This window comes from Meles meles, chromosome 19 (assembly GCF_922984935.1).
Source record: "Meles meles chromosome 19, mMelMel3.1 paternal haplotype, whole genome shotgun sequence".
Taxonomy (NCBI): Eukaryota; Metazoa; Chordata; class Mammalia; order Carnivora; family Mustelidae; genus Meles; species Meles meles.
In genome coordinates, this window is record NC_060084.1 from 52,310,433 (window position 1) to 52,326,284 (window position 15,852).

Below are 15,852 nucleotides of genomic sequence, written 5' to 3' on the forward strand. Positions count from 1 at the left end.
TCATGACCTAATCACCACCACCCCTCCCAAATTCTCACCTCCTCAGACCTTCATTTTGGGGATTAGGATTTCGACATACAAATTTTAGGAGGACACAAACATTCAGACCATAGCAAGAATCAAAATTGTCTCCAAACACTGCCAAGTGTCCCCTGCATGACCTGATAGCTCCCTGTTGAGGATCACTGATCTAATGTGATCATGCCTGTAGCAGTCAGAATGAAGTGGGGTATGCTGCAGTAATAAACCAGCCCCCACTCCCAGAGACATAAAACAGCAAAGGTCTGCTTCTTACTCATACTCATGACTCTCACTGGCAGCTGCTTCACCTCCAAATTCCCATAGTCCCCTCTATTAAAGTCAGGCCAACCAAGAAGCCACTCTTGGGGGCATTGCTGCTGGTTAGAGGAAGAAGGTGATGTGCTTACCTCCTCCCAGAAACCAGGAGTATTCCTGCTGTCATTTCATTGGGCCAAGCAAGTCACGTGACAGGAAGTACAAACTTTCCATGTCCTCCAGAGGAGAGAAAAACTAAACATCTGTGAATACCGTACTATATTGCTTCAACATTGGCAGATTGAAATTCATATATTTTACTGTATGTTATTTTCACTGTATTTTTCCTTTATTTATTTCTTTATAAAGATTATTTATTTATTTATTTGACAGAGATCACAAGTAGTCAGAGAGGCAGGCAGAAAGAGAGGGGGAAGCAGGCTTCCTGCTGAGCAGAGAGCCCAATGCGGGTTTCGATCCCGGGACCCCGAGATCATGACCTGAGCCAAAGGCAGAGGCTTTAACCCACTGAGCCATCCAGGGACCACTGTTTATTTTTTTAACTAGGCTCCACACCCGACGTGGGGTTTGTAATAACTACCCCAAGATTGAGGGTCCCATGCCCTACCGACTGAGTCAGCCAGGTGTTCCTCCTTTATTTTTTAATTGATATTTAAAAATTGATTGATCATGTGTTAATTGATATTTTGAAATTACCTGTACAGATAGGTAACTGATTTTTTTAGGTTATATTATTGGTGAATTTATTTCAGCAGGATAAGAGGCTATGAGAAAAATTGTTGACATTTTTCAATTTTGAAAATTTTTAATTTTGAAAATTTCAATTTTGAACTTTTTCAAAAAATGAGAAAAATTGTTTTTAAGGATTTATTTATTTTAGAGAGAGAGATAGAGTAGGGGGAGGGGGAGAAGGGGAGAGAGAGAGGGAGAATCTCAAGCAGGCTCCACGCAAGGAACACAGCCTGATGCGGGGCTCAATCCCATGACCCTGAGATCATGACCTGAGCTGAAATCAAGAGCCGGACACTTACCCAACTGAACCATCCAGGCACCCCAAGAAATGTTTGTTATAAAAAGAGGACATGGCGTACCCAGTAACAGCGTGGGACAGATGTTCACCAAAATCTGCATACAGAGACAGGGATTGGCAGACTACAGCCTGCAGGCCAAATGTTGTCTATGACCTGACTTTGGGTGGCCCAGAGCTAAGAATGGTTTTATACTTTTAGAGTTGTAAAAAGGAAAAAAAAAAAAGAAGAATTAGAGGAATATGTGAAAAAGAGCATATGTAGCCCCTAAAATCTAAAATATTTAATATCCGGCCCTTTACAGAAAACATTTAACAACCTCCGGACTAGAATGTTCTTAGCAGCCCTATTGTAATAAACTGAAACTGGAAACCTCACAAACACCCATTCACAGTTGGATGAATAAAAAGATAGTGTTGTATTTGTACAATGGAATGCCATCCAGCAGGGGTTGACAAACTTTTTCTGTTAAGGGCCAGATAGTAAATGTTTTCATCTTTCTGGGCCATATGGTCTCTGCCACGGCCATTGTAGCAAACAGTTATAGACAACTGTGAATGAAGAGATGTGGCGGTGTTACAATAAAACTTTATTTATAAAATGGGCAACAAGCTGGTTTTGGCCCCCAGGCTGTAGTTTGCCAACCCCTGAGGCCCAAAAATGAGCATAAACAATCTACAACATAAGCCCACGTGGGTACATTACGTAAAGCCAAATGAAAACCGGCTGCACAATTCCCTTTATAGGGAATTCGAGACCAGGAACGTTGACCTCTATGGTGTTTCAAGTGAGGATGGGACTGGAGTGTTCTGCTTTTGAATGTGGCTTCCCCAGCGTTCTCACTTCGTGATAAAGCCTTGAGCTGTGCACTCGGGAGGCAAGAGCCTCGTTTGTGGGCGTGTTCTTCCAAACAAAGGCTGGCAAAGGCGTTGGCTGGCATGGTCTGCGATCTCCCACGGCAGCTGGTGCACAACAGAGGGGCCCCCGGCCTCTCTCTGGAAGTGGTATCTGACTGGCTTCTCGGCCTCGCAGCTGTTGGAGCTTCTCAGAGCTGCTGATGGAGTGAATTCGACGTGGTGGAAAAATTCTCAGATTCTTAAGGAGAACCACGCCTCCCTGACTACTCCCTCTTCACCTCGCCGGTTTCAAACCAGGAAATGAGCAGGGAGAAGAAGAAGAAGAAAAAAAAACACCCAAGTTAAAATACCTCCGAGATGCCAAGGGAAATGTCATAAATGTCAGGTGATGAAATTTACATTCATCATTCCTAAGAGAGTGTTGTTGATTCCTCTCCTTCAGGCTGTGACTCTGGTGTCCCCTCCACAGAGAGACCTTCCCCGGGCCACCCGATGGTCGCCTGTGACTATCAGAAGCTGGGAAGAAGCAAGGAAGAGTTCTTTCCTCTGGATTTTGAAGGCAGCATGGCCCTGCCAACACCTTGATCTCAGGCTTCTGTCCTTCCCCAACTATAGGCCTGTAACACGTGTCTGTTGTTCTAAGTCACCCAATCTCATGGAATTTTTGCGTGGCAGCCCTAGGAAAAGGATCCAGTGTGTGTTACCCTCTGACTTGTTATTTATCTTGTTTATTCTCTCCCCAGTGGGATGTGAAATCCACAAGGGCCAGGATTCATGTCCATCTTGTCCACATCGCCTCCCCAGGGACTAGCCCAGAGCTTGTCCTCATAGGTGATCAATTAGTGTTTGTCGAATGAATTCTTTTAGGCATTCTAAAAACACAGAGTGAGCACTTTCTTTGTACTGATGCACTGTGGGGTCAGAGGGGGTATGAGGCGTGGTTGATACTGCCCTCCTCATGCTGAGAGGACAGACATCTGTCCTGAGAGGACAGTCACAAAACACAGATGAAAGTGAATGGACGCATCTGTAGGAATTGGGTGTGGAGGAGGAGCTCTGTGGGTCAGCAGACAGGTTAGTGAGGGTTGGGCAGTGAAGAACACTTTCAGGAGGAACCACGATTTGAGTTGAGGATTGACAGGTTGAATTCTGTCTCCCTAAAATGATACTGAAGTTTTGACCCCCAGGACCTACAAATGTGACCGTATTTGGAGGTAAGGTCTTGGCAAATGATCAAGTTAAGGTGATGTATTAGGGTGGGAGCTAATCCAGTAGGACTGATGTCCTCGTTAAAAAGGGGAAGGTTGTGGGGCACCTGCCTGGTTCTGTTAGTGGAGTCTCTGACTCTTGATCTCGGGGTCATGAGTTTGAGCCCCATGTTGGGGGTAGAGATAGCTAAAGGGGCAGGGCAGGAACTTGGACACAGACACACACATACAGAGGGAAGACAACGTGAAGACAGAGAAAACATCATTTCCAAGTCAGAAACGCCAGAAGCCAAAGCTGCTAGAATCTGGGAGAGACGCCTGGGACAGATTGTCCCTCAGAGCCTCACAAAGAACCCACCCAGCCGACATCTTGGTTTTCAGCTTCCAGATTCCAGAACCGTGAGACAAAAACATGTCTGTTGTCTGGGCCACCCAGTTTGTGGAGTTGGTTACGGCGGCTCTAGCGAGCAACTTCAGGTGGGTAAAACTCAGATATGTGGGGAAGAGAAGGTAGCCAATGCTCCGAGGTTGAAAATCTCTGCCTCTGTTGTACTTCCGTTTCCTGTTCTCAGAGTTCATCTCCTGTCTGTCTGTGTTCTCTCTTTCCTTTGGTCAGCATTTAAAAAAACTCACTGCCACCTGATATCATATCATACATCATATATTATTGCTCACTCGTTCATTGTCTATCTCCTCTACCGCCAGGTGAGATCCAGGAGGAAAGAGACTCTCTGTGTTGTCTGTGTCGGTATTCCCAGTGTGGAGTAGGTGCTCAAAAAAATTCCTTTTGAGATCATTTCAGACGTCACCAAAAAAGTTGCAAAAACAATGTGAAGAATTCCCATAATTTCTCACCCAAGTTTCTCCAAAGGTTAGCCCGTTATATAACCACAGTAAAATGATCGAAATCATGACACTAACCTTGTAAACTGCCTGTGAACCAACCCACGGACCTTATTCAAATTTCCTTGATATCCCAGTCCTGTTCTTTTTCTGATCTGGGGTCTCACATTACAATTAGTTGTTGCGTTTCCTTAGTCTCCTCCAACATGTGATGCTTCTGTCTTTTTTTGTCTTTCATGACCTTGACCCTTTTGAGGAGTACTGGCCATTTATTTCATAGAATGACCCTCAGTTTTGATTTGTTTGATGTTTTCCTTATGATTAGATTCAGGTTATGTGCTTTGGGCAGGAACACTGTGGAAGTGATGCCATGTCCTTCTTGGTGCATGATGTCAGGAGGCCCCTGATGTTGGGAGGTTCCGTGACCGATCATATTAATTTTGATTACTTACTGAAGGCACTTTCTAGTGTCTCCTCTGTAAACTTACTATTTTTTACAGTGTTCATTTGATGCTGACTATTATTTATTATTTTTTCCAACACACATTTACTGAGGGCCCACACTAGACACCCAGGCCCTTTCCAAGAGGTTATGGCTACCAAGATGAGTAAGACTTTTCTCTGCTGGGATGTCACACTCTCATGAGGAAGATTGAAAGGTAGCCAGGAACTCACAATGGAGAGAGACCAGTGGGTGAGTGATTAAGGTCTTGAAGGGTACTGCAGGGATACAGGAGGTGTATACTGGTCTGTCTGAGGGAGTCAGAGAAGGCTTCCTGGGAGAAGGGATATTTGAGTGGGGTATTGAAGGATGAATAGGAGTTCACCAGGGAAGGGGGGAGAATTCTGGGTAATGGGAGCAGTGTTTGTGCAGAGATGAAAGAGATATTTCCAGTGCCAGTTGAAGGGCTGAGATATTGTCTTAGAAGCACTGGGGAGCCATGGGAGGACTGTGAGTAGGGGATGAGCAGGATCAGCTCTGGGTTTATAAAGACCATCTGGTGCCAAATGGGGGACAATCCAGAAGGGAGAACCTCGAAACCTGGGAGGAGAACAGGGTAAGTGTTCAAGTTGGAGAGAAGGATGCCTGAATTGAGGCTGAACCAAGAGAATGGTGAGAAGGGTGGAGTGGGGGGGGCAGATGGGAGGGTTGAACAGGGAGGAGAGAGACAGTGATGGGGATGCCCCTGTTATCTAACCTAGATATATGGAGGTTATATAATTTGAATAAGGTCCGTGGGTTGGTTCACAGAGAGGCCATTTATCAAGAGGGAGAATACAGGTATTAGAGCAGGTTTGGCAGGAAAGATAATAAACCTCATTTAGTGTAAGTATATGGCACAGTTTTTTCTTTTTGTAAACTCTATACACAACATGGGGCTCAAACTCACAACCCCAAGATCAAGAGTTGCATGTTCTTCCATCTGAGCCAACTGGGATCCCCAATGTGCATGGCATATTTAAGAAAGATTTCCCTAAAAAAAAAAAGGAAAGTAAAGGACAGGGAAGGGAAGGAAAGGAAAGGAGGAAGGAAGAAAGGGGGGAAGGAAGGGAGAAAGACTTCCTGGATTCTTGGCCCCAAGAGGTGTGTCAAGTTAAGAGTTAATCCCTCTGCAATTGGGGAAAGAAAGGGCTTGGCTGGAGTGTCTTTTCCTCTTGCTCCTCCTATTTCTCTGAGGATAAACATAAGTCAGATAACATGGTCAAGAAAGTACCTGGCACTCAGTAAATACTCATTAGCTGGCAGTTCTGTGTGTATTTTTTTAACGTAATGAGTACCTACCAAGCGCCAGACTATTATTATTATGGTTGGATGTTTTTTCCTTTATTCTTGCCTCTTCTTTCTTTCTTCCTTTCCTCACCCCCAGTGGTAAGGCAGCTGTCGGGCACAATAATGCATCTGTGTCATCTTAGGAAATGCAGTTACTTCTGCAAGAGACAGGTTGGTTTCCCTGTAGATACTTACAGAACTTTCTGTGATGATGGAAATGCTTATCTGTGCCTTGGAAATGGTAGCTACCAGCCTCGTGTGGCTCCTGAGCTCTTGAAATATGGCTAGCAAGACTGAGGAACTGAATTTTTTTTTAAGATTTTATTTGTTTATTTGTCAGAGAAAGAGAGAGAGAGAGAGAGAGCGCACACAAGCAGGCAGAGAGAGAAGCAGGTTCTCCGCTGAGCAAGGAGCCCGATGTGGGACTCGATCCCAGGACCCTGGGATCTGACCTGAGCCAAAGGCAGCAGCTTAACTGTCTGAGCCACCCAGGTGTCCCTGAATTTTTTTTTAAGGGTACTGCTGACCCCAACTTGGGGTTTGAACTCAGGACTCAGATCCAGAGTCACACGCTGCAGCAATTGAGCCAGTCAGAAGGTCCAGGACCTTTAATTTTCAATTTAGGTTTCAGCTGAAACTTGAACAGACTCATGTGACTGGCTGCTACCATGTTGGACAGTGTGACCCTAAAACGAAAGCTACCTTCCCCCAGGAACTGTAAAAATTTGCCTTGTTTTCCCTAAAGGCACAAAGTCTCAAGAACTGCTGAGGTCGCAGGGGAGTGGGAGCTGAAGAGGGAGAGAAGAATAAAAAAGAGGGGTAAATTGGGAACTTCCTGGTGGGTGTCGGGAGTATAAAGTGAATGAGTCAAATAAAAAGGTAGGGCGCCTGGGTGGCTCAGTCGTTAAGTATCTGCCTTCAGCTCAGGTCATGATCCCAGCGTCCTGGGATCGAGTCCTTCATCGGGCTCCCTGCTCAGCTCCCCCTGCTTGTGTTACCTCTCTCACTGTCTCTCTCTATCAAATAAATAAATAAATAAATAAATAAATAAATAAATAAATAAATAAGGCAGGTATCCCTCTTGGAACGCAGTGAGAAAAGACCAACAAACAGATTCAAATATGGGTCAAATATCTGAATAGACACTACGCTAAGGAGAAATTGCAAGTGGCCAATAAGCACATGAAGAAAATGCTCAACATCATTAGTCATCAAGGAAGCGCAAATTAAAAACCAGTGAGACACAACACACCTACAATGGCCAATATTAGACAGAGTTAAATGTCACAAGGATGGGGAGCAGCCAGAACTCTCAAACACTGTTGGTAGGAAAAACACAAGCATCACATCTCATCTCATCCCATCACAATGATATCTAATCATATAATAATATCTAGTAATAATAATAATAATCTGATAAAAAAGATATCCATAGTCTAATCTCCAGAAACTGGGAACATCTCTTATGTGAAAGGGACGTTGTGGATGAGATTCAATAAGGGTCTTGAGTTGGGGCAATTATCTTGGATTTCATCCTGGATATTATCTTGAGTATCATCACAAGGGTCCTTATAAGAAGAAGGTGGGAAGGTCAGGGTCAGAGGAAGGAAATGTGCTGGCTGAAGCAGAGGTTGGAGGGCTTAGGCCACGAGCCATGGGATAAAAGCAGCCTTGAGAAGCTGCAAAGGACAGAGAAACAAATTCACGCTTAGAACCTTCTGGAAGGGGCATAGTTCTGATGGCACCTTGATTTTAGCCCTGTAAGACCCACCTTGGACATCTGACCTCCAGATCTAGAAGGAAATAGATTTCTGCTGTTTTAAGTCACTGAGTTCGTGGGAAATTGTCACAGCAACAATGGCAAAGCTACCGCAGCCACCGTGGGGGAAAAGTCTGACATCTTCTTCTAAATTAAACCCGCACCAATTCCATGACTCAGAAGTTTCACTCAGGTGTTTCCTCAAGAGAGATAAAAATGTACACCCGCAGAAAGGCTGGTGTAAGACTACTGAAAGCAGGTTTCTTCACAATAGTCCCAAACTGCAAATATGCCGGCTATCCACGAACAGAAAAATGGATAAAGCCGCAGGTACATTCATACAGAGGAATAGTCCTCAGATCAAACCACTGACTCATACAATAACACGGTTGAGTTTCAAAACCATCTTGCAGGGGCGCCTGGGTGACTCAGTCGGCTAAGCTGCTGCCTTCAGCTCAGGTCATGATCCCAGGGTCCTGGGATGGAGCCCTGCATCAGGCTCCCTGCTCAGTGGGGAGTCTGTTTCTCCCTTTCCCTCGACCCCTCCACCTGCTTGTGCTCTCTCTCTCTCTCAAATACATAAAATCTAAAAAAAAAAGAAAGATATTCTCAAATAAATAAAATCTAAAAAAAAGGAAAGATATTCTCAAATAAATAAAATCTAAAAAAAAAAAAAAAAAAGCGTCTTGCAGAACGAAGGAAACCAGACACAAAAGATCACCCACACTGGGATTCCATTTATAAAAAGATTCTAGAACAAACAAAACTCATCAATAGTGATAAAAATCAGGATAGTTGCCTGGAGTGGTGTTGTGGGGATGAAGGTGGGGATTGACAGGGAAGGAACAAAGGTAACTTCCTGGGGTGTGGAAATGTTCTGTATTTTCTTCTTCTTCTTCTTTTTAAGATTTTATTTTTAAGTCATCTCTACACCGAACATGGGGCTTGAACTCACAACCCCACGATGGAGAGTCGCACCATCTACCGACTCAGCTAGCCAGGCAGGCACTCTTGCTCTGTATTTTCTAATAGTTGTATATGTATTTGTCCAAAGTCATGGACCGGTATATTTAGGAGCTTTACATTTTACTGTTTGTGAATTCTACCTCCAAAGGGAACCATAAACCGAGAATGAACAGTAGCTAATAAAATGTGTGATGAATTATTTAGAACTAAAGTGTCTGAAGTCTGCAAAGTATTCTAAGGAGTGGCGAGACAGCAGGCTTTCCCAGCTTTGGTACTATGGACTCTTGGGGCCAGGTCATTCTTTGTCATGGGGGCCGTCCCAAGCACTGTAGGATGGGGACCGGCACCCCCCGCCTCAGTCCATCACAATAGAAGTCTGTTTCCAGACATTGCAAGATGTCCTCTGAGCAGCCTGATTTGTCCCTGGATCAGAACCGCTGAGATAGAGGGAGGGATACATGGATATATTTGTCATAAAATAAATACAGAAAATGCCAATGTAGAATGTAGCCAGGGGCTACCCCTGTGTCCACTGGGCACTTCCCCCCTGCCACTGCCTGCAACATTTCTACATGCTTGAGATGTTTCATAGTAAAATATTAGGGAACAATGCACACCCCAGGAGCCATCAGCCTTGTTAGTGTCTACCCTAGTGAGAGACAATTGGTCCGTGTTCACAAGAAGGATTCAGTGGGAACGTTGATCTTTCCTCTCGTTTCCTTGTTTATAATAGGAAAACCCTGGAAACAGCCTAAGTGCCCGTCAACCACCCCCCCCCCCCCACCCCCCGCCATGGATTGGCTGGAATAAACTTGGATACATCCGCATTGTGGAGTTCTGTGCGCTCGTTTTTGGTTTTGTTTTTAAAGAGAAAGACACGAACGTGCTCACATATGGAGCCCCAGCCGCCGCGGACCTCAGCAACGGGACAAATGTCACGAGAGCATTTCAGGGCTGATGGCTCCGCCCTGTACCTTGGTCCTCTGTTTCCATTTGTCAGAACCCGCAGAACCGTGTGCTAGAAAGGGCGAATTTCCCTGATATAGGTGTCTGTGATATAATTATACATTTGCATATGGATTATACCTCAAAATGCCTGACTTAAAAAAAAAAGCAATGATTTTGTGGAAGAGCTTTTGGGTTTTATTTGATGGAGGAGGAAAGAATGGGAAGGCGTGGAGGGCAGGTGCGGGAAGGCAGGCTCCCAAGGCTTAGGCGTGGGCCCTGAGTGTGCAAATCTCATCTTGTGTCACAGTCTGCCTGGGAGAAGGGGCCGGGAGGACATCCCAAGGTCAGGGCACTGCCTGGCTTGGACTGAGGCTTGGAGGTGGGTCCTGGGGCAGGTGTGTCTACCACGAGGCTGGAGTGCAGGGAACATGGAGGCGAGCGGTAGGGGAGGGGGCAGGAGGTGACTTGAAACCAGATTGGGACTCTCAGCACTTACGGTTTCTACCCTGTCACCAGGCTGTTAACATATACAGCCTGTCATATATTCGTTAATTATACACCTGCCTTATCTGCTCGCCCAGCCTGCGTTCCGTTCAGGTGGGCAGATGATTCCGGAGGCCTGAGAGACACTGGCAGCTATGCTGGGCTCCCAGGAAAGCAAGGTGACCCGATTCAGGTCTGTGCCGTTGAGGAGCTCCCAGGCCGGTGGGAGAGACCAGCAGGTGAGCAGGCAATGCCCACACCTGGGGGAAGAGGCTGTCCATGAGGGGCCACAGGCATGGGCAGGGCTCCTTACAAGAAATCCTGGAAGGGGCGCCTGGGTGGCTCAGTGGGTTAAGCCGCTGCCTTCCGCTCAGGTCATGATCTCAGGGTCCTGGGGATCGAGTCCTGCATCGGGCTCTCTGCTCCGCGGTGAGCCTGCTTCCCTCTCTCTTTACTTGTGGTCTCTCTCTGTCAAGTAAATACATTAAAAAAAAAAAATCTTTAAAAAAAATCCTGGAAGCCTTCCTAGAAAAGGAGGCATTGGGGGTGGGAGAGGGGAGACTTTTCCCAATGTCGGGAAGCCCATCTCAATAATAGCGATGATATTAATAATGATAATAATAGCTGGCGACATTTATCGAGTATTTGTGACGCGCTAGAATCCCTGCACTAAGCACAGGGTAGGAATCAATTTAACGCTCTGGCAACTATGGTGGATACTCTTAGCATTGTCATGATCCCCCTTCTTGTGGATTAGGAAATCGAGGCACGGACTTGGTTTCCTGCCCTCAGACTGTCTGTGCAGTGGTTGGGGAGACAGTCAGAGTCTCAGTCTAGGGAAATGCGTGATTTACCGGAGGCAGCCAAAGGCGCTGGTGGGAACCGAGAGCTGGGGTGACTGCTTCTGGCTGGGGAAGGCTGGGGGGGGGGCCTCCAAGAAGAGAGGGACCCCTGAGACGGATCCTTTGCGGATGGGTGTGTGTGAAGCTGGGCTCATAGAGTTATGTCATATTTTCAGTTCTTGTCTTGCTGTCCTTTGTCCGTATCCCTGTTTTTCCTTCTTTTTTCTTTCTCCCCTTCCGCCCACCAGCCCCACTCCTGGACAAACCCAACATGTTGCATGCATGCCTCTCTGGGTATGAGCTAACACTTGCAAACCAGCCAGTCTGCTTTGTGTAACTCTGTCCTCTACATTGATACGAAAGATGCATTTTATCTTTTAAACTGTGCCGTCGGACCCAGTTCTGTTTCTTACTTTTTCCACTCAGCGTTATGTTCTTAGCATCGTCGCCCATTGTCATACGTAACTCTGATTTATTGCTTCTAGAACACCTGGGGAATCCACTCCCTTTTACTTACCCACTCCCCAAGCAGCAGGGCCTGTGATTGTGATGGTCTCTGTGTTCCCAGTCCCACCTGCAAGGCGGCCTTGGTCAGCTTTGAACACACCCTCGTCTACCACCTGTGTTCGAGTTCTGTGGGTACTTGGAAACGTGGTTGCTGGGCTCTGGGATCAGTGCACAATTAATGCCACAGAATTCCATCTGATCATCTAGGCTGGATCTTGAGGTCCTCACAGCATTTCGCCAGGCAGACAAGGGTGGAGAAGGACCAGCCAGTTCAAAGGACTGATTAAAAACTGAGTGTGTTCAAGGGTGAAATTACAGGTGGACTTTCTGAAGGTATGGGACCTGTGGCAGAATAGCCCCATCATAAATACCTGACTGGTTGGTTTCTTTCCTAAAAAGGAAACTAGGATTGTTGTGGGTGGCAGTTTGGCAACATGTGTGAAACGCTTAGCCGCTTTCTACATGCTGACTCAGCAATATCTGTGCATGTGCATGAAGAAGCAGGAAGGGTGTTCGCTGGATTGTCATTTGTACAAGGGCACGACGGAAGGCCACAGAAAGCCCCATTCGGAAACAGGTCAACAGTCCTACAGACTGATGTTGGAATGTCATGCAGATGTGAAAAAGATTAGAGTGAACCTAAATGTAGAGGTCCAGAAAGTTCCCCCACGACATAGTGTTAAATAAGAAAAGTAAGTTCTGGGCACCCTGGGTGGCTCAGTCAGTTAAGCATCTGCTTTTGGCTCAGGTCATGATCTTGGCATCCTGGGATCGAGCCCCACGTTGGGCTCCCTGCTCAGCGACCAGTCTGCTCCTTCTGCGTCTGTGATCTCTCTTGCTCTCACTCTCTCTCAAATAAGTGAACACATAAATATCTGAAAAAAAACAAAAAGAACAGTAATTTCAGTATACCAAGTATGATCCTATTTCCTAAACATAAGAAATCACAGGAAATATTTTTCAGTTACTTGTTTATCTATATAAATCAGAGGTTGGCAAACTTTTCCTGTAAAGTCTATAATATTTACAGCTTCGAGCCTTGTATAATCTCTAGCATAACTGCTCAGCTCTACCTTGGTGGCATGGGCGTGGAAGCAGCCATAGATGCATCAACCAATGAGCGTGGCTGTGTGCCAATAAAACTTTATTCACAAACACAGGTGGGGGCTCCCAGATGTCAATAAATAGTATGTGTTTTTGGAAGAGTACACACCAAAATATTATGAGGGGGTCCATCTGAAAGGGGACCTGAGAAGGAAGGTGCGGGTCAAAGGAAATATTACCCTCTTATTTGAATTTTTCCCCACCTTGTGTAATTTAAATTGTTTTAATCTGAAAAGGAAATAATGTGTAAAAAATAGCTTCAGTGGCCTTTTCTCTCTTCCTGGTTATAAGGTCATGATTTTTGTTTTAGAAAATGCAAGCAGCCTGTAAAAGTAACCAGGAAGCAAAAGTTTCCCATCATCTTACCAGCTTGAGCAGAATTTCTTTTTTTTTTTTAAGTTTATTTATTTATTGTTAGTAATCTCTATATCCAAAAAGGGGCTCCAACTCAGGACTGTGAGATCAACAGTCACATGCTCTTTCAACTGAACCAGCCAGGCACCCCTTGAACAGAATTTCTTTTTCTTTCTCTCTTTCTTTCTTTTTTATAGCCATGTTTTCTTTTGAAGATTTACTCATTAGAGAGAGAGAGAGAGAGTGCTAGTGAGTTGGGGGGGGGAGGCAGAGGGAGAGAGAGAATCTTCATTATTTTTTAAAAATGATTTTATTTTATTTATTTATTTGAGATTGGGGAGAGAGAGTGAGCAAGAGAGAGCACAAGCCTAGGAAGGGGCAGAGGGAGAGGGAGAAGCAGACTCTCTGCTGAGCAGGGAGCCTGATGCAGAAATCAATCCCAGGACCCTGAGATCATGACCTGAGCCAAAGGCAGACATTTAACTGAGCCACCCAGGCATCCTCAAGCAGAATTTCTTAAAGGATTTATTTCAGCCACGCAACAGATATTTATGGAACACTCACTGTGCAAGTGTCAGGTGCCGGGAACAGAACAGTAAGCGAATAGTAAACGAAGCAGAGTCCCCACCCTCTATAGGCTGGCATTTACAGTCAAAGACAGATGGACAATAAATAAGTCAATGATATAATATGTTGGAAGGTTAAAAAACAGAAACAGGACAGCAGGTGAAAGAGATCGGGGCTACCTGGGGGCTGGTATGCTATTAGACAGTGTGGTCAGGGAAGGTCTCATTGCCAAGGTTACATTTAAGCAAAGACTTGAAGGAATAGAGGGAGCGAGCCATGGGGATTCTGGGAGGGGACACAGCCTGTGCAAAGGTCCTGAGGTGGGAGCTACCAGGTATATCCAAGGAACAGCAAGGAGGTATGGATGGACTAGAGGGAGTAGGGGGGAGAGGGAGGGATGTGAGATCAAGGAGGGGATGGGGCTGTATCCTTCTGGGTCTTGCAGTCAAGGTAAGCACTTTGTTTTTACTCGGAACAAGCTGGGAACAACTGGAAGGCTCTGAGAAGAGAAGGGACATGAGCTGACCTGGGGAATAGCCCAAGGGAGGCAAGATGCTGAAGCAGGGAGACCAGAGAGGAGGTGACTGCAGGGGTCCAGGCAGGAGACGATGGCGGGTTGGTTAAACTAGAGCAGTGGCAGCAAGGAGTCAGACTCCGGATATGTTTTGAAGGTCAAGTCGACAGTCCCTGTGGCTGGACTGGATGGAGGGGTTAAGAAGAAGAGAGGAATCAAGGATGATGTCAAGTGTTTTGGACCAAGTGTGATCTAAACCATCGGCCATGAGATCTCCTGGGAATTTGTAAAAATGCAGATTCCCAGACCCCACCCAGGTCTCCTTAGCTGGTGCGTCTGGGGTGGGGCCCAGGAACCTGCCTTCTGAGTGAGCTGTCCAGGTGCAGACTGGGGACTGGTGACCCCAAGGTCACGGTAGTGGGGGGGGTCTGCTCAGGAATAGAGTATCAGTGGATGAGAGGCTCCATGCTCCCAGCCAGGATTCCCTCCTCTGCGACATGGGGCCATCGACAGAGCCCGCCTCCTAGCGCTGATGCACCATCTGAATGAGCTCATGTGTATAAAAGATTTAAACTGGAACCGGTGCATACAGGCTCCCAGGAAAGGGCAGCTATAATTAGCACCCTCTTCCAGAGACACAGTACTTGGTAAAGGATGAAATTGATCATAAACAAGTCACGGTTTCCGGCAGATCCTAGCACACCTGGCCCCATGTTGGGGAACATAGGGACAAGGTGCTAAATCGGATCCAGTCCGGGCCTTCCAGAATTCCCAGTCTTGAGGGCCAGGCCCTGTTACTATGTGCCAGCCCCAGATGGGATGACCCAGGGGAGTCAGAGTAGGATAGGGGAGGGGCAGAGCTATGGGAACTCAGAGTGGGAGCGGGAGCTCCTGGAAGGGGTGTCTGACTGGCCGTGAATACATGAGTTCTAGGCAGGTAAGGTGGCCCACAGAAGAGTGCTAGGGACATTTGTAAAGGCTAGAGATGCCTAGAATATTTGTGTGAGTGTGATGGGCTTAAAAAGCATCAGAACAGTGTGGTTATGTGCATGAACTTTCAAGTCAGGCGGCCTGAGTTCAGATCCCAGCTCTGCCCCTATCTAGCTGTGTGCTCAGGGGCATGTTTCTTCGCCTCTCTGTGCTTTAATACCCAAACCTGTATTGGTTCTCTATCTGCACATAACAAATGATCCCCCAATGGACAAAACTTTGTGACTTAACACAACACACATTTGTAATCTCATGGTTTCTGTAGGTCAGGAAACAGGAAATTATGTAGTAGATTTTTTTAAAAGAAGAATAGACACCCAATATTATCAGGGGTACATGTGGTTTGGAAGGGAGATGTAGGATGCCGGTCAGGTGAAATGTTATCCTATTGTTTGACCCCCCCCCCATCTTATGTAATTAAAGTAGTTTTCACTTGAAAAGAAAATAATGTTTTTAAAAGTAGTTGTAGTGATCCTCTGCTTCAGGGACTCCCACAAAGCCGTAATCAAAGTGTTGCTGGGAGCACACTCATCTCATGGCTCAGCTAGAAAGGGTCAGTCTGTGCTCGCTCTCATGGTTGTTGGCAGGATTCAGCTTCTTTCAGGCTGCTGGCTAGAGGCCAACCTCCCTTCCTTGTCCCTTGGCCTTAAATGCAGCTGCTTGCTTTGTCAAGACCACCTGGAGAGAGTCAGCTAGCAAGACAGAGGTCCCAGTATTTTAAAACCTCATTATGAAAATGACATCCCATCACTTTGGCTGTATTCTGCAAGTTAGAGAAATTTCTCTCGTTTATAGCAGGGAGAGAAACAATAGA

General features: G+C 46.0%; 1 protein-coding gene across 1 annotated transcript in view; it reads left to right on the plus strand.

Annotated features, from left to right (window-relative positions):
* Nucleotides 1-10,244: 10,244 nt before the first annotated feature.
* The window catches only part of MYH14 (myosin heavy chain 14), a 97,534-nt gene continuing 91,926 nt past the window's right edge, over nt 10,245-15,852 (plus strand). Inside the window, exon 1 of the mRNA XM_045988200.1 lies at nt 10,245-10,399. Within this exon, the coding sequence (XP_045844156.1) occupies nt 10,316-10,399 (84 nt within the window). The 5' untranslated portion in view covers nt 10,245-10,315. The remainder of the gene's footprint in view (nt 10,400-15,852) is intronic.